Consider the following 27,511-nt stretch of genomic DNA (forward strand, 5'->3'; position numbering starts at 1 on the left):
GGGGCTCTGCATCACCCCTGACCTTTACGAACGAACAACTGCTGCCGTTTAGGCCGTCTTATGAGGGTTTTTTACTGAAATGTGTGTTTACTGTACAGCGTGAGATCCTTGTGCCGAGTTCAAAGTAGTACTTGGTGCCAAAGACTTTGGTGACATCTGAGGAATATTTATATTTTTTATCTTCCAGTGTTGATCATGATGATTCATGGGAATCTTTGAGCTGTGTCCTTTATGAACTGTTTTTGAATGTCTAAACATTTCCAAAGTGGTCCATGCATTTTGTTAAAATGAAGTTATTTTACAATAATGTTTTCTAATGAACACACTGACGTGGTTTTAAATGTGAAACACACCTGTACAGATGTGTGACGGGCTCCAGAAGTCTGAGACCACTGGGGAAAAACATTGGTGTAACATAAATATTTTTTATTCTTTTCTAATTACATTTGTCTCGTTATAAATTATATTGTCGGAATTACAGACTCTTATATTTATACAAGAACATTTGTTTGACATTTTTCTAAACCCTAGAACTAAAGTTAAACACTTTTTTTTTAGCATTAGTTAATGCATTAATTAACTGACATGAACAAAGAACAATATTTTTACTGCATTTTTTAAACCTGTAATTTAATAAAAAATATTTCTCCATTTTAGTTTACAGTGCATTAATGTGAACAGATACAACTTTGATATTAATAACGTATTAGTAATGCGTATCAGTGAATGCTGTGGTAGTATTGTTCATTGTCAGTTAATGTGAACTATGTTCTCTGAATCAGAGCATCGTAGAGACATGGGGGTTGGCTTATATTAGCCAGCAGCCTTTGGAGTATCATCATTGGTAGCTGCCAAGCCACTCCCTAGCAACCAATCAGAGTACCCTAGCAACCGTTTAGCAAGACCTATATCTCTGCATCAGAACATCGTACAGACATGGGGGTTGGCTTTTTTGACTCGTGCTAGCAAACTGGACTTGCAATATACTACACATGCTAGCAGTGAATAACTACATGCTAATAGTGATTAGCTTAGGGTTTAAACATGACAAACAAGTAAAAATGTGTTAGCATCATGCTAGTAGCATGTTAATTGTGTTAGCATCACGTTAGTAGCATTCTAATCTTGTTAAAAACATACTAACATCATGCTAATCATATTAGCATTTTGCTAGCATTATGCTAACATGATTAGCATCTTGCTAAAAACATGCTAACAGTATGCTAAGGGTGTTGGCATCATGTTAAAAATGTTAATCATGTTAGCAAACATGGTAATCATGCTAACATCATGCTAATCAAGAGTGGCGAGTTTTGCCACTGCAAGCACCATTCACATTTTCTTCAGGAAATGTACATCCACGAGAGCGCCAAAGTTACACTATAACTTAAATATGGCCAAAGTCCCATTCAAGGAAAGTCTGTTCACTAGCCAAGACCAAGTCCTATCAATTTGAATGGGGGAATCCTATAATCTCAAAAACTGCTTGGTGAACTCACCATTAAATCAAACCAGCAACAAAATCTGACATGAACTGTCCCATAAATGTGGTTTCTTATGCTCAAATAGTGTTAAAAAAAGTGTATTTTTCTGGCTAGACGAGCCGATGCGCATGTGCAGTCCTTAGCACGAGTAAGCAGCGACGCAACGACTTTTACTTAGAAGGCGGGACTTATACCGCCATTATGCGTTACAGTTTCTCCCATTCATAACTAATAGGAGTGAATCATCTTTCTATTCTATAGTCTTTTTTTATTATTATTTCTATAGTCTTTGATATGGCTCTGCTTTTTCTTATTTACGCATATGACAAGTGACTTATATACGCATATTTCTCGCAAAAATGATCCCGACAGGTCTAAAATTTAAAAACCCTTAAAATAGGTTTATCATAGTGAATCTTTTGTAAGACAAAAACATGTTTTGGAAGAATTATTGATAAAGTATTGACTCGTTATTTATATTCTGTTACTTTCAAACAAAACAAAGTTACATAGTGTATCTTTAATGTTAACAAATACCTAAGTTTTAATCATATTTTCAGTAACACTTTACAATAAGGTCTCATTTATAAACATTAGTTAATGCATAAACCAACATGAACTATTATGGAGAAATATATACTTTACAGCATTCATTATTGTTAATTAAACCATAAACAATTGTATTTTTTATGTTAGTTCAAAGTGCATTAAATAACATTAACAGATACAACTTTTGATTTAAAAATGGTTGATGTTAACAAATGAAATCTTATTGTAAAGTATTATTTGCAGTTTCCATGTTTTATATCCAGTATGTTCTCAGACTTCTGGATTCCCCAGAAATGTAAGCAAGCTGAAAACAAGTTTTGTGCTATCTGTGATAATGAGAAATCAGGTAATTTTGTCGTATTCTGTGCGTACGTCGGGTTCACATTAAGGTCAGTCCAGCACATACTGTACAAATGAACTGGTGTGATATAAAACAGCAATAAAAACAACAATTTCCTACTGGGAAATTATAATACAAAGCAATGTGTACCTTCAATTCAATGCTAAAGTCTCACAATCTACACATTTACAAAAAGTTTTATTGACAGGTTATTTGACACTTAAATATTGTTTATATTCTTGGCATCAGTTTAGTCAATTAGACCTTTAAAGTCAGTCTTGTGAAAACGGACAACCAACCAACATCGTGGCTAACGAAACGCATCAGTTCAAAAACACTGACATTAGGACAGTCGTATCAACAGCACATTCAAAGAGCAATCTGGATTCTAACATCCCTATAATAATGAAACGGCATGATTGAAGAAATGATAACAGCACACGGTGCGCTTTACTCTGGCGATCTTGATTCAGCATCTGCTGTTGAAGGTCCATCTTGACTCGAGCAGTTCTTGGCTGCTGACTGTCTGTTCAGCCATTGCCGTGTCATATCATTAAAAAAGAGGATAAGGGAGTAAAATCAAAGGCTGTGAGCGGTGATCCATCTGGGCCGTTCCCAACGTTAACATCTGTTCATCTTCCACCGGGGCTTCCTAACAAAAACCTACGGATGAGCAAAGCAACATTAGATGCGGTCGGTCAGTGAAACCTGAAGGTCATGCATGGACGTCCGCCTCACCATTCCCCTCGAGCCGCCACAGCCTCCTTCCTCACCAGCCTCTTTGTGTCGTCCAGAGGAGCAGCAAGAGCTTTCAGCACTCTGGCACGGAACGGCAGGACCTGAAACAGGCACCAAAACTGATCAAATCTGTGATTTTTAAAGTCAACATGATTTATTCTTGGAAGTCATCTGAGCTAAAGCCCTAAAACCAGCTTCTCTTACCATATGTTCAGGCAGGCGAGAGAGAGCATGAACACAGCGGAGAGACGCGATTCTCACTTTCTGTCGGAGTGAAGATAAAGTCAACATTAGGCAAGCCCCGTCAGATTGACTAGAATCTAGGGCTGGGTATTGACGATTTTCACGATTCGATTCGATTACTATTCACATGCTTTCGATTCGATATCGATTATTTTGGATGTAGTATTTCAGTTACAGCACATGGCAAATTTTCTAGAGGACAAAAATCTCTCAACTAATGCTGTAAACTACACATGAGAGTCAGCTGGTGCTACTATAATAATACTGAAGGTTAAATTAACATATTTATACACAAACACTTAAATTACACTCAATGATGCTATTATAAATAAAGTTTAGAACTACATGATCATATTTCTACTCCGATTTGTTGTTTTTTTTTAAATATAAACATTCAAGTCGCGCCTGATTTATTCAAACATGCATTAAATATTGAATAACATTATAATGAATATGTAACGGTGCATAGCTATATTTATCTTTCTAGAGCACTTTTCTAGCTGACTAATGAGTTTATGGTCACTGAATGTGTTTTTCTGAGGTAAATGTGACGTCACGTGACATTGAAGCTGTTTTATTGAAGTTGAAGCACTGATTGAGCGATTACACGAGACATGATACGGATTTCAGTAAGTTGTACTGTATATTTTAACATACCTTCAGATGTTCATGTTTATTTCGCTGTAACTGGTATTAAAGCGGAGGAGAGGATGATCACATGCTTCTCTTTAACTGAGGCGCTAAAGCGATCCGTCACGCCACATTAAACAGCGCCAAAACGGTATTTATTTTTTGAATCTCATAATAAGATGGACGTCATTTGAAATCTGAGACTTTGCTCCATATCAAAAGTAACAAAGATTATTGCGATTTATTGGATGGGAGGAGCTACATATTCTGCTCATTCATCAACTGAAAACAGACGAGACTAATCGATTCTTGGGATTTCAGAATCGATATCGGTTCGTAAAAATGAGAATCGATTAAAATTTTTTTTTACCCAGCCCTACTAGAATCAGATGCAAATGCTCTCTGCAGTGCGCTGTTACGTGAGGTACCATAGCAGGGCTGGTGGCGAGGGCCAGCAGGCGGGAGAACAGCGCCTCCAGCTGGTTCTTGAGGGCCGCCGGGGGTTCCAGCAGCACCGGCTGCAGGCAGGACAGAGTGGACAGCTGAACCGCCTGATCCGGACACGACAGCGCCTCCAGCAGGAGCGGCAGCAACTGGCAGAGAACAGCACACACTTTACACACTGCATATCAGAGAATACTTCTGAAATCATTTATCTGAGCAAATTCAACTCACTGCAGGAAGCTCTGTGAGCTGGACTTCTCTGGGAAGATTATTGACGATGTGTGACAGGGCTTTCAAATAACAAGACTTCTTCTCTGTGGAAAAAAAACAAAAAATATTTACAAATTTTGTGATAAGATTTTTTTTTCTTTTTTTTACAGTTTTTTTTTTTGAAAGGAGAAGTCTCTTCTGCTCACCAAGGCTGCATTTATTTCAAATTAAAACAGCAATATTATGATATACCAGTAGGTGGCGCTGTGACGATACTGTGCATGTACCCCCAAGTCATGCCTGTAATGACATATACTGTACCAAGTTTAGTGTCAATACACCAAATCATTGTGAAGATACAGCATCAAATCCATTTTTTGAGTGTTCGCCGTCAATATGTTGACGCATTTCACAAGAACGGATTGGCCGATCAAAAATCGTTTAATTATTACAATTTAAAATAACTGTTTTCTATTTGAATATATTGTAAAATGTAATTTATTCCTGTGATGCAAAGCTGAATTTTCAGCATCTTCGGTGTCACATGATCCTTCAGAAATCATTCAAATATGCTGATTTGTTTATTTGTATTCAATTATTATTAATAGTAGCTAAACTTTTTTTTATATATATAAATCATGATACATTGTTTAAGTATTCTTCAGAAAAAGCATTTCTTTTTCCAAATAGAAATTTTTATAACATTATAAATGCCTTTACTGTCACTTTTGAGCATTTTAATGCATCCTTTCTAAATAAAAGTATTAATTTCTTTTTCGTTATTTAACATTGATAATCAAATATTTCTTGAGCAGCAAATCATCATATTAGAATGATTTCTGAAGGATCATGTGACACTGAAGACTGGAGTAATGATGCTGAAAATTCAGCTTTGATCACAGGAATAAATTAGTTTACTATATTTTCAAATATAAAACATATATTTTAAATTGTAATAATATTTAGGGGTTTTGGTATTTTGGTTTGGTATGTAGCATGTACTCACACTCCAGGCATAAAGTTATTAAAAGATTTTTGATCGGCCAATCGGTTCTCATGTAACGCGTCAACGAATTTGATGGCGAACACGCAAAAATGGATTTGATGCTATATCTTCACAATGATTTGATTTATTGACACCAAACTTGATACATGTCATTACAGGCCTGACTTGGGGGTACATGCACAGTATCGTCACAGCGCCACCTACAGGTGCCGAGATAGGAAAAAAGGCTATTTTTGCTTATAACTTTTGAATGCCTTGTCCTAAAATCATGAGTATGGCCTCCTTAGATTCCTTGAGGCATACCGAGTAGACCGATGCATGAACGTATCGTTACAAAACTCAGTATGAATCATCAAGACCATGTTCTGAGAGGACCTGTAAAGTTTTAGGTCAGCGCCTCCTAGCGATCAAGAGATATAATTTAAGTTTAAAATTATAAAATATAAAAATATAAGTTTACAAAAATGCTTATAACATGAAAAATTCAACATACTGTCATTTAACTTACATCATTAGATTTGTTGGCTTATGCCGAATCCTACGATACCAAATTTGCCATATTCTACCATACTTAAGTGTCCGCCATATCGAATTACAACTCATGACAAAAAGATTTTTTGTTGTTTTATACTGCATCAACAAATTTGACTGCAAGCACGCCAAAATGGATATGCAGCTGTATCTTTGCAAAAGTTTTGTGTATTGACAGGAAACTTGGTACATGTCATCACAGGCATGACTTGAGGGTGCATGCAGAGTTTCATCATAGCACCACCTACTGCTCAGAAGTTATAAACCATGATATACAGTTGTGTTCAAAATTATTCAACCCCCAATGCTGTAAATGGTTTTAGGGAATTTAGTGTACATTTGTAATTGTATTCAGAATGAAATCCTACAAGGACTTCTTAAAGAACCATATGCAACTAAAATGACATCAATTAGTCTTGTAATACAGTAGTAAATGTTTCTTTTGTGAATTCTTCATTGACACAATTATTCAACCCCTTAAAGACTACCACTCTGAAGAACAGAGGTTCATTGAAGTGTTTTCAATCAGGTATTGAAAACACCTGTGGATGTCAGGGAGCAGCAATAAAGCCTAATAAGCACCAATTGGGCAGCTTTAAAATGACTGTGATACTCAGCTCCTTCTAGCCATTTACTGGTGTGGTTACAAACATGGTGAAGTCAAGAGAATGGTCCAGGAAGACAAGAGAACAGGTGATTACTCTTCACAGGAAGGGCAATGGCTAGAAGAAAATTGAAAAGATGTTAAACATACCAAGAGACAGTATAGGAAGCATCATTCGCAAATTCAAGGCAAAGGGCACTGTTGAAACGCTACCTGGTCGTGGCAGAAAGAAGATGCTGACTTCGACTGCTGTGCGCTACCTGAAGCGTAGAGTGGAGAAAAGTCCCCGTGTGACTGCTGAGGAACTGAGAAAAGATTTGTCAGATGTGGGTACTGAAGTTTCTGCTCAGACAATACGGCGCACCCTGCGTAATGAAGGCCTCCATGCCAGAACTCCCAGGCGCACCCCCTTGCGGTCTCCAAAGAATAAGAAGAGTCAACTGCAGTATGCCAAAAGTCATGTGGACAAACCACAGAAGTTTTGGAATAGTGTTCTGTGGACTGATGAAACTAAATTAGAACTGTTTGGGCCCATGGATCAACGCTATGTTTGGAGGAGGAAGAACAAGGCCTACGAAGAAAAGAACACCTTGCCTACTGTGAAGCATGGCGGGGGGTCAATCGTGCTTTGGGGCTGTTTTTTCTTCAGCGTGTGCAAGGTACCATGAATTCTCTTCAGTACCAGGAGATATTGGATGACAATGTGATGCAGTCCGTCACAAACCTGAGGCTTGGGAGACGTTGGACCTTTCAACAGGACAATGATCCCAAGCAAGTCCACTAGAGCATGGTTGCAGATTAAAGGCTGGAACATTTTGAAGTGGCCATCGCAGTCACCAGACTTAAATCCGATTGAGAACCTCTGGTGGGACTTAAAGAAAGCAGTTGCAGTGTGCAAGCCTAAGAATGTGACTAAACTGGAGGCTTTTGCCCATGATGAATGGGCGAAGATACCCATAGATCGCTGCAAGACACTTGTGTCAAGCTATGCTTCAAGTTTAAAAGCTTGTTATAACTGTAAAAGGATGTTTTACTAAGTACTAAGATTGAATGTCACTTGGGGGTTGAATAAAACTGATAATGATGTGAGCTCAGAAAAGACATTTGTGGTCATTTCATTATAAATGTTATGTTATATTTGTCTGACCTACACGTGCCTCTTTGATTTAATTGTAAGTAGGATGACTGAATGATCAAAATCAATGTCAAACCGACCAAAACAATCAATTTCAGTGGGGGTTGAATAATTTTGAACACAACTGAAAGTGCTTTAACTGATGTCACTTAAACAGCTTGATCCTAACCTCATGATTACAGATGTCCACAAATATTTCCTTTCCTGCCCTTATTCAGCTTGACCCCGGTATTGCTGCTTGCAGCTATATTTCACAATTTTTACTATATTTTTGATCAAATAAAAGCAGCCTTGCTGAGCATAAGAGACTCTTTCACAAAACATTCAGCAGTAGTTGTAGATGCAAAGCAAGTAGAGTGATTTCATCATATTGGTTGTGAAGGCAGGAAGTGGTAATCAGGTACCCTGCTCTGCAGAGTTGAAGCCTTTAACAAGTTTGGTTGAGTTTTCAGCGAAAAACCGCTGTCTGTACATGATGCGCACATCTGCGTGGCAACTGCGATTGAGCACATCTGGCGAGTCGCTCATGAGGACGCAGAAGCCGTCGGCCGCCTGAGATCCTAATTCTGGGTCACTCAACAGAGCAAAGAGCTGAAAGACAAGTGAAGGATGGAGAGACCACTCAAACACTGAACCTCGGAAAAAAATGGCTAGGAAACAATTTTTTTTTGGAAGAAATAAATCCTACCTTGTCAGTCAGAGCTGTTGATAGCGGATGATACCGTAAGAGGAGGGCTTTGGCCACCTGTACAAAAAAAAAAATGAAAAAAAAAAATTATAATTGAATTATAAATTATAATTTTTAATGTTCTTCAATATGCATGTTTGAATAAATCTGTCAAGTTTTTATGACAGCCATTTAAATCTTTATATTTCACAAAAACAAACTGGATACAATTGTGATTTTAAAGTAAGTATTTTAACTTTATTATTATAAAAACTTCCTTGAGTGTAATTTAAGTGCTTGTATACAAATCACTTTATTTTAACCTTCAATATTAGAGTAATCTAGTACAAACTGACTCCTTGTATAGTTTATAGCATTAGTTGAGAGATTTTTTTCCTCAAGAAAATTTGCCATGTACTGTACCTGATATCTATCCAAAATAATCTATATTTAGTTGAAATCAAATCGAATCATGAAATTTGCATCAATACCCAGCCCTACTCTATATGTGTGTTGATTAGTGTTTATATGTGAATAAAAGCCCAAATTTTATCTGTCCAAACAGTGGAACAATAGAAGACTGAAATGGAAAAAATATTGGCAACCGTCTTGACATTGTCATTACCCAGAGCAGCAGTGTGAACACTTGTGTTCGCTGGGAAGAGGAAACGTTGTCCAGCTCCACACTGATCCTCTTCAACACTCTCTCCAGCACTGCGTCAAGAGCTTCACCTGAACACACACACACACAACAGATAAGGTAAATCAACTCCAGAGCTCAAATAACTTGTTCATTATTCCAGTGACCTACATTGATAGAAAAGAGGTCAGTGGTTCCCAACCCAGGCAAATCCATCTGAGCGCTTGAAGTACATCATAAATGGAATGGGGCATCAGTTTACCATCAGAAATGTGTCGTGTCACGTCACATATTAATATTTTGTGTTCAATTACTTACTTGTGTGGCAAGTAGCCGCATAATAAAAAGGGATAATTTCACAGTATCACTCTGAAGAGGTTTCTTTTGCAATCTGCTGACTGTACGCTAGCCCACTTTTTATAACTCCCATTGGTTTGGGAACCACTGCATTAGGCCATGTAGCACAAAATTCAGTGCATGTGATTTAGGAAGAAGATCCTGTGTATACCTGCCGGCCTCTTGTTGACCAAACCAGCGAAGCATTTCGCAGCAAACGTGTAGGAGAAGAGGTGTGAACACGTACAGCTCAGATCTTCCAACTGGACCAGAAGCGTGTCAATCTCAGGAATATCCACCTGTTGTGCAAATGATAAAATTAAGATCTTTTGCAATAGCGACAACCATAAATGCAGAAATCGCATTAAAAATATTTATTTTGTGTCAGCCAATGGCAAATGCAGTCCTTAGTTTCTATGAGAGCTGGAGCTTCCCAAACTTGTATTGAGAAACACTTATAAACCTGCTGTTGCTTTAAGGGTTTTCTGTGGTTTTCCATCTTAAAATGGTTCATGGAAACATGATTCAGTGCGTTGTATGTTGTTATTAGTAGTAGTATTATCTTTTAATAATAATTACTATTATCTATTTTTTTTTTTTTTTTCAGAAACTCTGAATGACCAACAATATTTTAAGCACCACCACCAGTCCTAAGTTCAGTTAAAATTACATATATGCATTCATACATGGTTACCAAGTTTTAGTTCTAATTAATAAAGTTCTATCATTAAATAGTGCTTGATTATCATAATATAATGCTTGATTGACTGCATGTTCAAATATATACACTACCGATCAAAAGATTGGAATCGGTACGATTTTTAATGTTTTTAAAATAAGTTTTGTCTGCTCACCAAGGCTTAATTTATTTAATTAAAAATACAGTAAGAACAGTAATATTGTGAAAAATTATTACAATTTAAAATGACTGTTTTCTATTTGAATATATTTTACAAAGTAATTTATTCTTGTGTTGGCAAAGCTGAATATTCAGCATCATTACTCTAGTCTTCAATGTCACATGATCCTTCAGAAATCATTCTGATATGATGATTAGTTCCTCAAGAAATATTTGTTATTCTTATCAATGTTGAAAACAGCTTTTTTCAGGATTCTTTGATGAATAGAAAGTTCAAAAGAACAGCATTTATCTGAAATACAAAGCTTCTGTAGCATTATACACTACCGTTCAAAAGTTTGGGGTCAGTAAAAGATTGTATTTTTATTTTTTTTAAAAGAAATTAAAGAAATTTATATTTTTTTCAGCAAGGATGCATTAAATCAATCAAACGTGACAGACAACATTTATAATGTTACAAAAGATTAGATTTCAAATAAATGCTGTTCTTTTGAACTTTCTATTCATCAAAGAATCCTGAAAAAAAAAAATATTGTACACAAATATTTTGTACAATTGTACACAATAAATGTTTCTTGAGCAGCAAATTGACATATTAGAATGATTTCTGAAGGATCATGTGACACTGAAGACTGGAGTAATGATGCTGAAAATTCAGCTTTGATCACAGGAATAAATTACTTTTTAAAATATTTTCAAATAGAAAACAGTCATTTTAAATTGTAATAATATTTCACAATATTACTGTTTTTACTGTATTTTTAATTAAATAAATGCACCCTTGGTGAGCAGACGAAACTTTTAAAAACATTAAAAATCTTACCGATCCCAAACTTTTGAGCGGCAGTGTGTGTCTGTGTCTGTGTATATAATTATATAATTTTATATATATATATATATATATATATGTGTGTAGAGGGTTGAAAGAAGAAAATATTAGTATTGCAAGAAGAAAATATTAGTATTGCAATTTCAGTTTGTATTTTTAAAATAAAATAATAAATTACTATTATTTTTATTATTATAGTCATATTTAGAAACATCCATAAATATTACTATTGTAATTTTATTGTTGCTGTTTAATGTTGTTTATTGTTATTATAGTTGTCTTAAATACTAGATTATTTTACAGTGAAATGTTACAATAAAAATATAATATATAATGTACATAATTGCCATTACTATTATTTTATATTATATTTCTATTGTAATATTTCACTGTAAAACAAAATCTAGTATTTAATAAAAATAAAAATAATGATAATTATTATTATTAATCATTGCTGTATAATCATTAAAAAATAAGCTTTTTGATTTTAAAAGTTGCATTTTAAAACATAATTGTTTTTTATCAGAAATAAAATCGCAACTGTATTTTTTCCCCAAATAGTGCAGCCCTACAATAAAGGACTTATTCCGATAAGAGCATATGGTTTAACTTACGCTGCGTGGAAGAGAGCAAACACAGGCCATCAGCAGACACACCAACTGAGACGGACCCCGAGACTCTGCCTGGCTCTGTGGGGAAAACAAACAAACCCTCGAATCATCAACAAACATTTGTCAGAAGCTGCTGCTAAATCAGTACTGATGATCCGAGAGACCATCCACCACCATTCACATGAGACATGTTAAATTCTTCCAGAACAGATTCTCATATCGAAGTTGAGCTCAATTAATCTGGATTGGCAAATGTAAACCTGACGGTTGAGTGTGATTGATCTCGTCACACCTGGAGCAACTGGATTTGGGAAGGGAAGGCATTCTCCGGCAGAAAGGAAACATCACCATCCAGGAACAGAGAAACAGCCTGGGCGGCCATGCGGGACGCTGACCTATAAGAAAACAGTAAATCTTGTATTGAAAATTGTACATAGGGCAGGGTTAATCACAATGATTAATCTATCTTCATTTTTGATGAACTGATAACAATTCTAAACTCTGTGCTGTTTTCAGTTGAAGCTTGAACAAAACTTGCCTAAACATTATTTGTAGTGCGACTCGTTTGTCTTGTGGCGCTTAAATTGTTTAAAAGCATTTGTGTGAATAAGAGCATTAACATATAATGTAACGCTTGCCAAATTATGATGGAAAAACATATGCTGTGTTAATAGTGTTAAATATTTTGAATTTATATATAACTGTGGCTTGTTCCCCTGGACTCACCCTGATTGTAATGCAGCACAGGCTGTGCTGATGACCGGAACTAAAGCAGACAGAACGGCTTCATCTGTGAGTGGACTACTGCGACCTGTTGAACAAACCCACAGTTACATCTACAAACAGCACAAACACTTACATACACCAGAAAGTCATGACAAACACTGACCAGAGTCTCTACTCTGCAGCGCTGCCTGTAAAGCCAGTCCTAGAAGTCGTGGAATGATGTTGTCATGGAAGAATTGTCCGATCTCCTCAGCGTCATGCGCGTGCACTGCTATCCTCTGCAAACTGATGCATGCAGCGGTCACTTCCTCCATGGAGAAACTACAGCTACCTGAAAGATGAACAACATGTTTCTGCATTATATCAGTAGATCATGTACTGCTTTGAAACAATCTGTATATGTATAAAGTGATATATAAATAAATGACTTGACTTTGTATAAGAATCAAATAATTTATCCATGCGCTATACTGCCAAATGTATTGACCAAACAGCAACCAGATTTATAAAATTACAGTACAATTACAATTTGTCCTGCCAGTTTCATATTGAACTGAAAATATTTTAATATTTTTTATCTCATCATCATCATACCAAAAGATCTCTTTGCACCATTGCTTAGGCAAAGTATCTGGTCAATTGCACTAAAATCCTTAAAGTGATATGGCTTAGTGCACTTAACATATCACAAAATGCTGCAATATTATTAATATATAGTTGACAATTGTGTTTCAGAATAAAGCATAGCACTGTGTTTACTTCCATGCGAGCAGTTCATGATCCAGCATTTTTGGGAATGCAACATGCACGACTTTATTTTCACAGCCACATATTTTCTAACATTTTGTGGATGGATGTTTAAAGCGTTTCACTGGGTTTGTAATAAGAAGGATTTGCATATCTATTCTATTGTTATAGAAATATATTAGGTCCTCCAGGGTTTAACTCTGCGCAAGTGAAGAAATTAAAGGGATAGTTCACCCAAAAATGAAAATTATCCTATGATTTACTCACCTTTTTCAGACGAACACAATCAGAGATATATTTAAAAATATCCTGGCTCTTCCAAGCTTTATAATGAGGGGCGAGATTTTGAAGCCCAAAAAAGTGCAACCATCCATAATAAAAGTAATCCATACGGCTCTAAAGGGTTAAAATAAAGGCCTTCTGAAGCGAAGCAAGGGGTTTTTGTAAGAAAAATATCCATATTTAAATCTCGCCCCCCATTCACTACCATTATAAAGCATGGAAGAGCCCAAATATTGTTTTTTAATATAACTGATTGTGTTCATCTGAAAGAAGAAAGTCACATTAAGTCATATCATGATTCCTTGTCCCCAAATTTAAGACCTCTTGAAATGATAATTAAGACTTTTCTTATACCATTTAAGACTTTTTATGGCCCTAAATTTGATACAACTGACTTTTTAAGGACCCACGAGGTCAGTTTTTCAAAAATGATTATCAGAAAAAAAAAGCTTGCTGTAAAAAGGTACCGTGTACATGAATGTGTACCTGTGTGGGCTGAAGCCAGCACCTGTAGCAGAACGGGAGCGCTTTCCTGCACAACACTGAGCTGAGATGACACAGACGCCACCGCCGTCACACACCGCTGACGGACAGCTGCGTTAGACTCTGCAGAGAAAAGAAGTCCCAGATTATCCGTTAAACTGCCATGGATGATGTTCATGTGTCTGTGCATGATGTACACTGGGTCTCACCTGACAGGATCTCTTCCTTCAGCCGAGGAATCATCCTGGAGATGAAGGCTTTGGGATGCAGATGAGCCAGAGAGCCTGAACACTCCACTACAGCCAAACTGAGAGACAGAAATGTCAGTGAGGGAAAAGCTTTAAAGGAATGATTCAGGTAAAGATGTAAACACATCCTGTGATCTCCCGTGTGTGATAACTACCTCACTTGAATATCTCCTTCCTCCAGAATGAGTCTGGTCAAATGATCTACAGCTTTCTCAACATCTGTCTGAGCCAACAAGCCTGCAAGGAGCAAAACAAAAGTGATGTCACACACAACATGAGCATGAATCATTTGACCGTCCACATTTATTCAGTGTTCAGCAACTGTTATTTGCTTCAAACTTCGCCTGAATAATGTCAAGACAAGGCAGATGTAGACCTGTAAAAGGATTCTTGATATCTTAAATACGGTTGCTATAGCAACACGTCAAACTTTTATAATATTCTTGGGTGTTTTTGAGGCTCCTAGCATGCTTCAAATTGCATGAAACTCGACACACTTAAAGTTGTTGGCCAGTTGACATGGGCAAAGCCTTAGAAGTGGGCGGGGAGAAGGGGCTCTACAGCGCCACCTTTTGACAAAAGTTGGAGGGTTAGCTTACCTACAGTCAACAAAATCCTGACATATATTGTTCTCATCAAGCCGGACAACTTTCTAATTTACAGTCATTAGCTCCGCCCAACAGGAAGTCAGATAATTTTGGTTTGAATGTGAATTTTTTGAATAATCAGGCTCTGAGTTAAGTACTTCTCTTAGGGGATTCATGCAATCGCCACCAAATTCGGTCAACATTAAAGAAAGACACTGAAGATGCTAAGATGCAAACGATTATAGGATATCTCTAACAGTGTTGCCATGGCGAGGGATTAAATTAAGGACAAAAACCGGAAACAGGAAGTGTGTCATATCGTGTAAAATCATTGTATGATTTAAATTAAATTAAGATCATATGTTGCCCATCATGCACAGGATACCTTAAGCCACTGGGGTGGCGGTGGCGCTTGGGCCCGTCATCGCTGCTTGCAGCTATATATTTAACTTAATTTTTTGATGTGCTTTTGTCATTTTTATTAGTTATTTTCCTTTTAAATATTCCAATTTAGGATAAATTTATTTTCATTCCAGTTTTCATTTAAGTTCAGTTTTTGTTTTACTTCCAGTTTTTATTAATTCCAATTAGTAAATTTAGTGCTTCAACTTCATCTTATTTAAATTATTTACCAAGACAACATTTCTAACATTTCTTTTTGTTTCGTTTTTCATCTCATATTTATATTTTATTTCAGCTAAATTCTCAGAAAAAAAGAAGAGTTTTAGTTAACGATAATAACCCTGCTGCCCAACCGTGGACTAGTTATATGGACGAAGTAGAATAAATTAATTTCTGGGCTTTTCAGAATTAAAGGCAAACTTTGCAAATGGGTCGTTTTAAGCAACTGGGCAGTACAAACTATTTTTAGAAGGAAAATTACCAATTCACTGTTACTTGGAAGAGAAAAGGTTACCCAATCATAACAAACGTCATTGACATTTAAAAATACATTACATCAGAGAGACATACAACTACATTAATGTTTAATTTTAGTGCAAGAATGAAACATAGGTAGGCTTCAAAAAATAAACTGTTCAAGAAAGATTTCTGATTATTATCAGTTGAAAACAGCTTCATATTTTTGTGGAAACCGTGATACATTTTATTTTCAGGATTCTTTGATGAATAGAAAGTTCAAAAGAACAGCATTTATTTGAAACAACCTTTTGTAAGACTATAAATGTCACTTTTGATTAATTCAATGCATCCTTGCTGAATAAAAGCATCAATGTCTTTCAGAAATGTAGTGTATCCACTCACCGGGCTGCTGTCCCAGTGCAGTAAGCACACGTGTGGCTGTGACCTGCAGACCGGCACTAGACTCCGCCAGCGCAGAAAACACCACGTTACACAAAGACTGCTGAAATGCAACCAACACACTCTCCTCTGTGTACATGCAGGAGACAGAGAGAAATGCATCAACACTGTATATTAAATAAATACTTAAAACCTGTTATATTAAACTCTTTCCACCAATATGCACATAAACAAAGTTGCAAAAAGTCTTATGCATGAGATCTAACGGTCTCAGTCACTATGAGTCTGGAGCTGAACGTGTTTTGAGCATGTTATCTTGTCACATACCGCCATCTGCAGGCCGGCTGAGTGGGGTGGGCTGCACAAAACCCTGCAGAACCTCCAGCAGGGTGCGCCGCTGAGCACACTGTATAAAGATACGGTCAAATTAATTATGCATTACAACACAGTGTGATTGTGTAAAGACACTGGCTCACTGGCTATGTGAGTGTTTCACTCGCATTTGCAAATGTAAAATGTATTTAGGAGTATATGTGCGAATAAAGAAAATTCAGGTCCACAAAATTCATTAAGTTTGTTTTATGGTATAACAAACTTATTTTAATATGTCTTAAATTTGGGGATGGAAAAACCAAATAAATATGAGCACTCCAAGTTTCAAAGTAAAAAAAAACGTTATATGTATAACACAATATGCGGTTTCAGAGACATTCTCAATCAATGAATAAGAGCATACTAGAGCAGATGCGTTTACTTGCTGATCAGTCTCGTCACATGACCACTAAACAGCCAGTGAAATGTGCTTGAATTCAACGAAGAACACAAATGTCTCTGTGATTTAAACTAGTTTAAAGCCATATGAAATAGGCCCTATTGAAATCCGTTTTATTTTTTCCCAAATTCCGTTTTTTTGTTTTTGTTTTAATTTTTCTGGATTGCGTTTTTTTTTTTTTTTCATTTTAGTCTTTTTGGACTCCATTTTAATGGTTAAATTACATTTTAGTAATCAAAAAGCATGTCTCATTAATTGAAATCATAAAATTTAACAACAATACATTAAAAAGTTAGTAATTTTTAGGGGCCCTATTTAATACTTTTTTTTTTATTATTCAGTTTTATTTTTACCAAATCCTGTATTTTCTGTTTTAAATTGCCTGGATTCCATTTTAATGGTTTAATTAAATTTTAATAATCAAAAAGCATGTCTAACCAATTGAATTTATAAAAATAACAAAAAGAGTAGGGCTGCACGATATATCGCATGAGATTTTCACGCGCATTTCGTCAGTAAAGCCGGTTCCCTGATTACCGTTAAATCTCCATCACCTGCTTTCAAATGGAGTGGCATTTAATAGACAGAGCCGTAGATCGCTGAAAAGCCACGCAATATCGCGTTCATTATCGAAGGCGATTCATCTGCGATATGAACGCGATATTGCGTGGCTTTTCAGTGATCTACGGCTATGTGTATTAAATGCCGCTGCATTTGAAAGCAGGTGATGGCGATTTAGCGGTAATCAGGGAACCGGCTTTATTGATGAAATGCGCGTGACAATCTCATGCGATATATCGTGCAGCCCTAAAAAAGAGTTTTTTTTTTTAATTCCTACAGAAATTCTGTGTTGTGTATACATTTTTCTGGCAATCAAATGTCTTTTAATCTTTTAAAATAATCTTTATCAATATGAAATTAAACCTTTTTCCAAAGTGCTGCACAACTGAGCGTTGCTGTTAAAATTAAAACAAGAAAGAAATGTGATTATTCATAATAAAGTTTTCATAATAATTTATTATTATTATTAGTGTTAGTATTATTACATTGAGACGTAGCTAAATTCTACTGTACAACAGTAATATATTTCTGTCACAATTTCTTCAAATTCAAATTAATCATTCACACAGAGACAAGCAGAACATGCAGGATTCATATTTTTTGCGATTTAATATTCACAGACACTAGTCTATATTGTTATTTGATTTAAGTGCACTGACCTTCTTTTTATTTATTCATCAAAAATTCTGTGTTATAAAGTAAATTCCATTTTTATGACTGAATTCCACAATTTTGTCCATGTTTTCTCCATCATGGAAATCATAGGGCCCTAAAAATTAAGTGTCAAGCGATGTGCAGAGAATATTGCTTGAAGAGAGTACCTGCGTCCTGTTATTATACTGCTCCAGGAGGGCAGGAATGACGGCAGCCGACACTATCAGACTCGCTCTGTATGAGGCTCCGGCGGCGGCCTGCAGGAGTTTGGCACTGGGCCACACCAGCTTGAGGTCTGGCTCGCAGAGATGGTGCTGACAGTCTGAGAAGACAAGGCATGATGGTAGAACAAGCCTGGGCGGCACTGACACATGACTGCGTGTGAGGACAGTTATTCCTTTGTCTGGATTATTAAAGAGCACCTATTATGCTTTTTTACATGTTCAACTTTCTTTAGTGTGTAATGTTGCTGTCTGAGCATGAAAAAGTCCCTCCAGCAGGAGTTATTCTGTTTCTGAACTCCCTGAAACGCCTCCATCTTGAGTTTTCTTCACAATATTCCTCATTTAAACAATTCATACGCAGAATATAGGGGCGAGTTAGTTAGTAGTGTGTTGAAACTGGCGGTTATTGTAAGGGGCGGGACATTTCCCAAACACCAATCACAACACACTGCTCCAGCCGACCAATCAGAGCACATTGTGCTTTTCAGAAGGAGGGGCTTCATAGAGACAGGAACTAAACAGAGCGTTACTGAATCAATCATTGGCAGATACCTTTGAGGACGAGGTTTAGGAACACCTGCAGGTAATCCTCAGAGTCTGAACTGAGCACAGAACGGGACAGACAGGACGTGAGCGCACTGAGAGCCGACAGACCGGCGGATTCCACCCTCTCACTGGCCGTCTGGAACACCTACACACAGGAAGTGAACTCAAAGATCACATGTACCACACAGCAAAGTTTTCTAACGGTTTATGCCACACACGGACACCCAGATATAATGACCAATATGCTTTCATGTGAAAAAGTATATTTTTATCTTGAATATAAAAGAGAATATTTTTTATGTTTTTTTGGGAAATATTTACTATCTAATAAGTTGACAATACTACTGAAAGAAATTATTTTATTTTAATTTATTTATGCATTAAATAATCAATTATTATTTTACAAAATTCCTGCAAAATACAATATCCAAGTGATTGTATCCACGATTTGACTGACGTGAGACAAAACAAAAAAAAATGTATTTTTGTAACAGCAAGATAATATAAATTATTTATTATTATTAATTATGCAAGTAATAAATCACTTAAGTGGAAGCACCTTTTTGTAATTGCAGTATTCAGCACATGCACATTCAAGCTTTTTTAACAATTATAAATATTAGGGGGAAAAGGTTAATAGTTTCTCTACTGAAATACTACCATATATGAGGCATTAATACAGAATTAATGCTGTTGCAGTTTGTCCTGTAAATAAATTGAGCTGTTGAGGTTTTTTAGGCCAAACTTTGCATAAACTCTGTAGAGATTTGGGTCAAACTTTACATTAACGTTGGGTTTTATGTATTATTGAAGATATCCAGCCAAGAGTAGGGCCCTATGAAATCCATTTTATTTTTCCCCAAATTATGTTTTATTTTTTTCCAAATTCCGTTTTTTCTGTTTTAATTTTTCTGGATTCCGTTTGTTTGTTTTAATTTATTTTAATTTTTTTTTTTTTTGACTCCATCTTAATGGTTAAATTATATTTTAGTAATCAAAAATCATGTCTAATTAATTTAATTCATAAAAACAGCAAAATGTAATATTTCTTAGGGCCCTACAATAATATGAAATGTATAATATGAAAGGGCCCTATGAAATGTTTTTATGTTTGTTTGTTTTTCAGAAATTCTGTGTTGTGTAATTTAATTTTTCTGGCAATCAAATGAAGGCATAAAACTTTAATTTAATTTATCTTTTTTTAAGTGCTACACCACAGAGCTCTAATATATTTCAGTCACAATTTCTTCAAGTTAAACTGAACTTTTATTTTGACAAGTTGCAGTGAGTTTATGATATGACGATAGTTTTTCTGAAACTGATATGAAATGAAATCGTTCTCTCATTAGTGCTTGATATTCACGCATTACCCATGCTTGCAGACTATATGCATCCTAAAGAGAAATTACACATGCTTCCTTTTGTTTTGTCCCAAAAAGCTGATTCCAGAGATTATTAGCTGCAGAAAAGCATGTTTTTTTCATTTGAAACTTCAAATCTTGGCATAACGTGGTGGGAAAGTGTTATACAGAGCAAACTAATATGAGAAAAACACCTGTGAGTTCCTGCGTCTATTGTTTTATGCCGTTCTCTCTTACCTCTCTTCGTATCGAGCTCCAAAGGCCTGGAAGGAATTCTGCCAGCTCTTTATGAGTATATGTCAGACCGCAGGCGGCCTACAACACAGAAGAATAGTGTACAGTTTATTTATAGCACACCAAGACATGTTTTTAGGTAACGCTTTGTTTCGACAGTCCACTTTAGACATTCTACTGACTATAAGTAACTTTGCAAGTACTTGTTAACTTATTCTACTAACCCTAATTTAAGAGTCTACTAATACTCTAATGAGAGTTTGCAAAGTTAAATATAGTTAGTAGAATATCTAAAGTGGGCTATCAAAATAAAGCGTAACCGTTTTTATTGTTTTATATAAGATAATTTCAGTCTCATATTTTCATTCTCAATCTTGAAGCAGAATCAATTGTGAAGAACTGTAATCCAGTCAGTGAAGAGTCTGTATTGTACCAGTGTCTGCAGGGAGTCCACTTTAGCACTCTGAACATCTGAGTCCAGCTTCTCAATGATCAATGGTAACAGAAACTGTCAAAGGAAATGACACAAAACACAATAAACAAACACATACACAAAAGTTCCATTCATTGAGAATATTTGCATAATTTCCAGTCTACTGATACACACAGCCATTGAGTATAATGCCAAACAAAGGCTTATTTGAGTTGAGGTCTGAATTAGGTTTAGGTCCTACCTCAGCAAACCGAGACGTCCCAGTAAGAACAGCCCGTAGAGAAAGAATAAGATCTTCCTGTGTGATCCCATGAGGATCATTGGGTGGCTGAGGAACAAAAATAGAAATCCAGTTATCGACATGTCAAGTCTTTGTACAATGACCACGAATGCTTGCGAACACAATCTTATTCCTAAATGACAGCGAACCGGCTATATGTGTATTAAACCATTGAAAAATGTGGTCACGGCGAACATTTAAATCTGTGTTCTGATCCAGAGAGAGCCGTTGTCATGTATAGGTTCGAAAAAGCTTTAAATTACCACAAATATTTAAATTATCACAGAAGTACTGGGGTAAATGTTTATAGTTTGGATATAAACACTGATGTCTACAGTACCGATCAAAATAGAGTAAATCACCTTAAGTAACTTGATTCTTCAAATAAAGATTGTATCAATTACATATTTACACCAGTAGGTGGCCACAAGTCACTTAAAAACTGTATTTTTTATTGAATCATTCAAGACATTCCTTCAAAAATGCTGATTAGTAATGAGTCTTTATGAGTGAGTCACTGAATCATTTTTTAAATTAAAATTTTTCTAAATCACATTTTCTAAAAAAAAAAAAAAAAAAAACATTTATAATGTTACAAAAGATTATATTTCTAATAAATGCTGATCTTTTGAACTTTCTATTCAAAGAATCCTGAAAAATAAAACATATAACTGTTTCCACAAAAATATCAACTGATAGATCGAAGTGCTTACAGGGCTGAAGTCAATGGGGAAATAACAGGACGTCACTTCAAAGAGTTCCTCGACAAATTTACCTGAAAAAATTAAAACACTGAAATCATTGACCAAACAACTTCCTGTTGTGAATTGTCAAATAAACATAAGACTTTTTTATATTTAATTATAATTAGAGGTTGACCGATAGTGGATTTTATCAATGGCGATTATCAGCCAGTACAGGAGCCGATTATCGGCAAGTACAGTAACCGATTATCAGCAAGTACAGGAGCCATTATCGGCAAGGACAGGTAATGATTATCGCAAGTACAGTAACCGAAACGATCGGTTGATTAAACGTTTTTTGGCAGGTACAGTCCAACCTGTACTGTTTTATAATGAGGAAAGCATCTGCGCAAAACAGTACAGGTACCGATTATCGCAAGTACGGTAACCAATTGTCGGCAAGTACGGGAAAATGATTATCGGCAAGTACAGTAACCGAAACTATCGGTTGATTAAACGTTTTTTGGCAGGTACAGTCCAACCTGTACTGTATTATAATAAGGAAAGCATCTGCTCAAAAGTGTACAGGTACCGATTATTGGCAAGTACTGGAGCCGATTATCGGCAAGTACAGTAACCAATTATCGGCAAGTATGGGTACTGATTATCAGCAAGTACAGTAACTGATTATCGGCACGTACTGGAGCCGATTATCGGCAAATACGTGTACCAGTTACATGCAAGTACAGTAACCGATTATCGGCAAGCAAGGGTAATGACTGTCGGCAAGTACAGTAACCTAAACTATCGGTTGATTAATTGGTTATCGGAAAGAACAGTTAAAAATGGAATCTTATTTTAAAGTGTTACCATTTCATATAAATCCAAACAGTCATGCTTAAAGATGACCATATTTAAATATCTACACAAAGGCCAGAGCACTGAAATTACATAAATGTATATTACATGTATATTCTCTCACTTTATTTGCTTCTATTTTAGAACACTTGTTGATTATATAATCAAAATAACTAAATATGAATCGCTGTTATGATAGGAGGAAAAAAAGAACTGAAATCGAATGCATTTCTGATTTGTTTATATGTTTGTTTTTTTTTGGCTGCAGGAACAATTTAACCAATTGTTCCACCAATCGGCTATCGGCGCAAAATCGATAAATCAGTCGACCTCTAATTATAACTGTATTAAAAAAAATTAAATACATAATTATATTATACTAACATTTTATTATACATTAATTGCATTTGTTATATTTGCAATTCCATTGTACACTAACCGAGATCGTAACCCCTGTGAATGATGTTCCTGGCCACCTGGAACGCTAGCAGGAGGTTGCGTGGATCCCGTTCTCCATCTACTGACTGCACAAATCCAAATGTAAAGTCTGCACCCAAACCTTTGAGCTCTGTGGAAAGGGAGATGTTTGAGCACTGTTGAGATAGTTTACACCAATGCTGTTCCTGCTCTTCTAAACACAAATGCATTAATAAAAAGGCGAGAAAGACTGATTGCCGGCATTCCTTACCTTCCTCTCTGGACTCCATTAGACTGATAAGGATGTTGTAAACACATGATCGCTCAGCCAGCATCAAGGACTGTTGCAGAGAAATAAGGGAGGACAACAAAAACTCGCTTAAAAAGAATTTCTGTCTAGATACTTGTGACATAAGAGCAATAAAGATGTCAACTGGTTATCTGTCACTACACTGGCATTGATGCACATGAACATGTCAAATAGCAAAGACTGAAATATGCCAATAATGTAACATTAAATATTATTTAACATAACATTTAATAAAACTCCAAGAATGACAATCAGTTACAATAGGCTGAACATGATAAATCAGCAACTTGTATGAATTTAAAGCTTTTCAGGACTTATTAAGAACAATGTTTAAATAGAAAATTTATAATATATGATATTATGAAAAATAAAAAAACAAAAAAGTTTGGGATATGTTTTTTTTGCAATAAGACTCTTCTGCTCAGACAGGCTGCATTTCTTTGATCAAAAATACAGTAAAGATTGTGATATATGATTGTAATATAAAACAGCAGTTTTCTATGTGAATATAAAGTAAAGTGTAATTTATTCTTGTGATCAAAGCTGAATTTTCAGCATCATTACTCCAACCGTATCAGTGAACAGCTGGCTGAGACATCGTCTGAGTGAAGTGTATTCATTCGGACTGAAATATTCACCTGAACATGAACATCCTGAAAGATGGATCTCAAAATGGACACAGCTGAACCAGGAGGCAGAACTGAGCATTTTGTCTGAAAGGAACCAAAAATTAGAAATATTAAGGTGACTATGACTATAACAGATCATTAATAAGCAAAAGTACTCTGACTTACCAAAGCCCTGAGTCCCTGAAGAACATGCGGCGTGATCACATAGTGATCCTTCAGTCTGTTTTCATAGAAAGCTAACAGGACCTCCACTGCAAACAAAACATGCGTCAATAGATTTTCAGTTTAGATCATAATAGATTATTAATGCAGCACTGATAGAATTAATTCAAAGAACAGCTATTCAGAAATCGTACCCTCCCTCTCAGAGAGGCAGCTGTAGCATTCCTGCAGGACTAGAGACAGGAGCTGAACTCCTCTGCCACGCGTCTGATGCTGAGAGCTGGTCAGACTCAACCTGCATGGAGGAATCGAAATTAATAAGTTACAATAAAACTGAGAGCTGCCACAATCACCACTGCAGTCTGAAATCTACAGCTAAAATATCAGACATTCATGCAGCACTACAGTTTGAATACTAGAGAAAGGCAGGAGGAGGATGAAAACACAAACTCAGCTCTCATAAATGTGTGACGTTATAAAAGAATATAAAACACTTTACCCCAAAGCTTCGACCAGCTGGAGAATCGTGAATTGCCCAGTCTTGACACCTTAAAAGAGACATGAACTCATGTTTAACCCTGTAAAGTCTGGCATATTTTTTTTTATATAATCTAATGTTTTTTTAATGGAAAAGTTTATTGAAACTTTAAAAAGTACCCCACAGATCATTTATTATAGCTTGTCAAATTTTCCCCTATTTGGGTGTGAGCAAAAACACGGCATTTTTGTGTGTGTCCCTTTAAATGCAAATGAGCTGCTGCTCCCGCCCCCTTTCCAGAAGAGGGCGGAGCTTTAACAGCTCAACAACAACAAAGCTGGAGAATCTCACGCAGCCAAAATGAGGAAAGTGTTCAGCCTTACATTGTTCAAACCGGAGTCGACACTGATGGAAGAAGTTACAACTTTTAGACGTTTCTGAATGGTCACGTGAACAAGATGGACGTTTTTACTATTATACTAAAAGGCCTTTACTTGCTAAAAAAGTATGTGGGTCATTGACAAATAAGGTTTTTTAAAGTGTAAATAAACAAAGCAATGGAGATATAATTAATTTTGAAGTTTTATTAAGTGTTAACAATGAGATTATGTGGTTTTTATAAACAATTGTGTATAAAAAAGGGATATATGACCGCACACTCAACTTGCGAATAATTTATTCTAATAAACTATTCGCAAGTTGAGTGTGCGGTCATATATCCCTTTTTTATACACATTTGAATTTATCTCTTTTGATTGGCACCTCAGACGGTAGTGCGTTTTTGTTTTCTTTTTTCTAAAATTTTATAAACCATTAACACTGATTTTGTCATTTTTTACAAAATTTGTCACCAAAAGAGTCATTTGGTTTAACTAAAATTTCGGTTTTACCGAATGACACTTTTGGTTACGCCGAATGACGATATTTTTAAACAATGCTAACAGGCTGATATCTAGCAAAAGGGCAAACAAATATTTTATATTTAGTTAGGGATGTGCAACGATTAATCGTTTGCAAAATAAAAGTCTGACTTTGCGTAATATATATGTGTGTTCTGTGTATAATAGTTATGTATATATAAATAGACACATACATGTATATTTTTAAGAAAAATGTTAGATTTATATATAAAATATTTATATTTACATGTACTATAAAATATATATAAACATTTATTTAAACATGCATATATTTCTTAAATTTATACAAGTATGTGTCTGTATTTATATATACAACAGAACACACATATTACGTAAACACAGACTTTTATTTTGCAAACGATTAATTGTTGCACATCCCTATATTTAGTACAAGTTTTTAAAATATTACAACATTTTCCATGTTTTATGGCGGTTGTACCGAATGATCTGATGTTTCGGGACATGCGTATGAGCAAGACAAAACATTAATTTTTCAAATAGTTAAGAGAGTCCATTACTTTGCTTCATGACTATGTGCTCCTTTGCAGGTGTCTGAATGATGTCATATCCTGTCACATGATATTGACCACATGACTTGATCCAAAATGGTCTCTTTATATTGGTTACTCCGAATGACATCAATGAAATTCATTCTTTCTCATAACAAAACGACGACTTCTACACATAATTTTAATATCATTTTGCACTATGTTGATATATGTTATAAAATCAAGCCAGAATAAAAAATACATACATTTATTACATTTAAAGATATTTTAAATCACAAATGAAATTACTGTATTGACCTTTTGACACTTCAAAATCTTTAAAAAAAAAAAACTTTGTGTATTAAAACCTTCTGAATTCAATAAAAGAGATCCAGTTGTACTATCTTACATACTTTTGACATCATATCTTTGTTTTATTATTATTATTATTAAGGCCTTCGGACAAAAAATGACCCATAAACTGTCAACAAGATGACATAAGGCATGCAGGTTGATCATATTGATCATTTAGAAGCTTAAAACTCACGTATTAGATATAAAAGTGTAAGCTTTATAGAGTTAATGTACATAAACGCACTGAAGTCGGTCAGGTTCACACAGAAGGGCTCCGCTAGCAGACTAGCAAGGCAAGCAAACAATCCCTGAATAAAGAAAACAACGGCATGGCAACTCCTGGTTTGGAGGTATAATCAAGCAAAAACACTGTTGAATTCTAACAAAGGTCTGATGTGTGTGTTCAGCCGCTGTCAGTGTGTGTGAGAGACACAGGATGTGGTGATTAGCTCGAGACTCTCTCTCACACACAGCATCACACGCGGCGCTCGCGCTGCTTCTCTAATAGAGCTTTTATTAAGAGTCAGTGCTTAAAGTGGCAAGAAACAGCAAAGACGAGAGAGACCAATGAATGAGCTACCTGTAGCGGTGTCCGTGGCCTTGCTATCAACCTGTCCTGACACGAATTCTTCCACTAAACCCAGCAGCACACTGTTATCCGCGGCCATCCTGAAGAGCAGCCTGAGCTTCAAACTCAGCCGCGCATGCGCACAACAGCTGCGGCCATCGCGAGAGGACTGTTTTGCGTCTAGTTTTGTGTTAAAAAAATTAAAAAGTACATTTTCAGATCAGTGTTACATAAGGTAATATATGTTAAAAGATTAACGATGTAAATTATTTTTTCGGGAAAAAAGTAAATAAATAAAAATAAAGTAAAATATTGTAAGGTTCTAAATTTCAAAGTTGTAGAGTCAATCCAAAACGAGAAAGAAAAAAGGACAATGAAAATAAATAGCTA

General features: G+C 35.7%; 1 protein-coding gene across 1 annotated transcript; it reads right to left on the minus strand.

The window, feature by feature from the left end:
* Window positions 1-49: 49 nt before the first annotated feature.
* On the minus strand, window positions 50-27,235 carry mms19 (MMS19 homolog, cytosolic iron-sulfur assembly component). Its single transcript, XM_067368808.1, has 31 exons — window positions 27,134-27,235; window positions 24,813-24,861; window positions 24,508-24,608; window positions 24,317-24,402; window positions 24,161-24,235; window positions 23,484-23,553; window positions 23,235-23,363; window positions 21,968-22,029; window positions 21,216-21,302; window positions 20,975-21,049; window positions 20,545-20,622; window positions 18,953-19,091; window positions 18,344-18,498; window positions 16,517-16,595; window positions 16,193-16,318; window positions 14,498-14,579; window positions 14,304-14,401; window positions 14,098-14,217; window positions 12,746-12,913; window positions 12,583-12,667; window positions 12,149-12,251; window positions 11,860-11,934; window positions 9,730-9,856; window positions 9,207-9,313; window positions 8,603-8,659; window positions 8,319-8,505; window positions 4,660-4,742; window positions 4,413-4,577; window positions 3,316-3,375; window positions 3,112-3,212; window positions 50-3,036 (listed from the first exon to the last, which is right to left on the minus strand). The coding sequence occupies exons 1-31, from the start codon at window positions 27,219-27,221 to the stop codon at window positions 3,006-3,008; spliced, it is 3,048 nt and encodes a 1,015-aa protein (XP_067224909.1). The 5' UTR covers window positions 27,222-27,235; the 3' UTR covers window positions 50-3,005.
* Between the last annotated feature and the right edge of the window lie 276 nt (window positions 27,236-27,511).

Source organism: Chanodichthys erythropterus, chromosome 19, assembly GCF_024489055.1.
Source record: "Chanodichthys erythropterus isolate Z2021 chromosome 19, ASM2448905v1, whole genome shotgun sequence".
Taxonomy (NCBI): Eukaryota; Metazoa; Chordata; class Actinopteri; order Cypriniformes; family Xenocyprididae; genus Chanodichthys; species Chanodichthys erythropterus.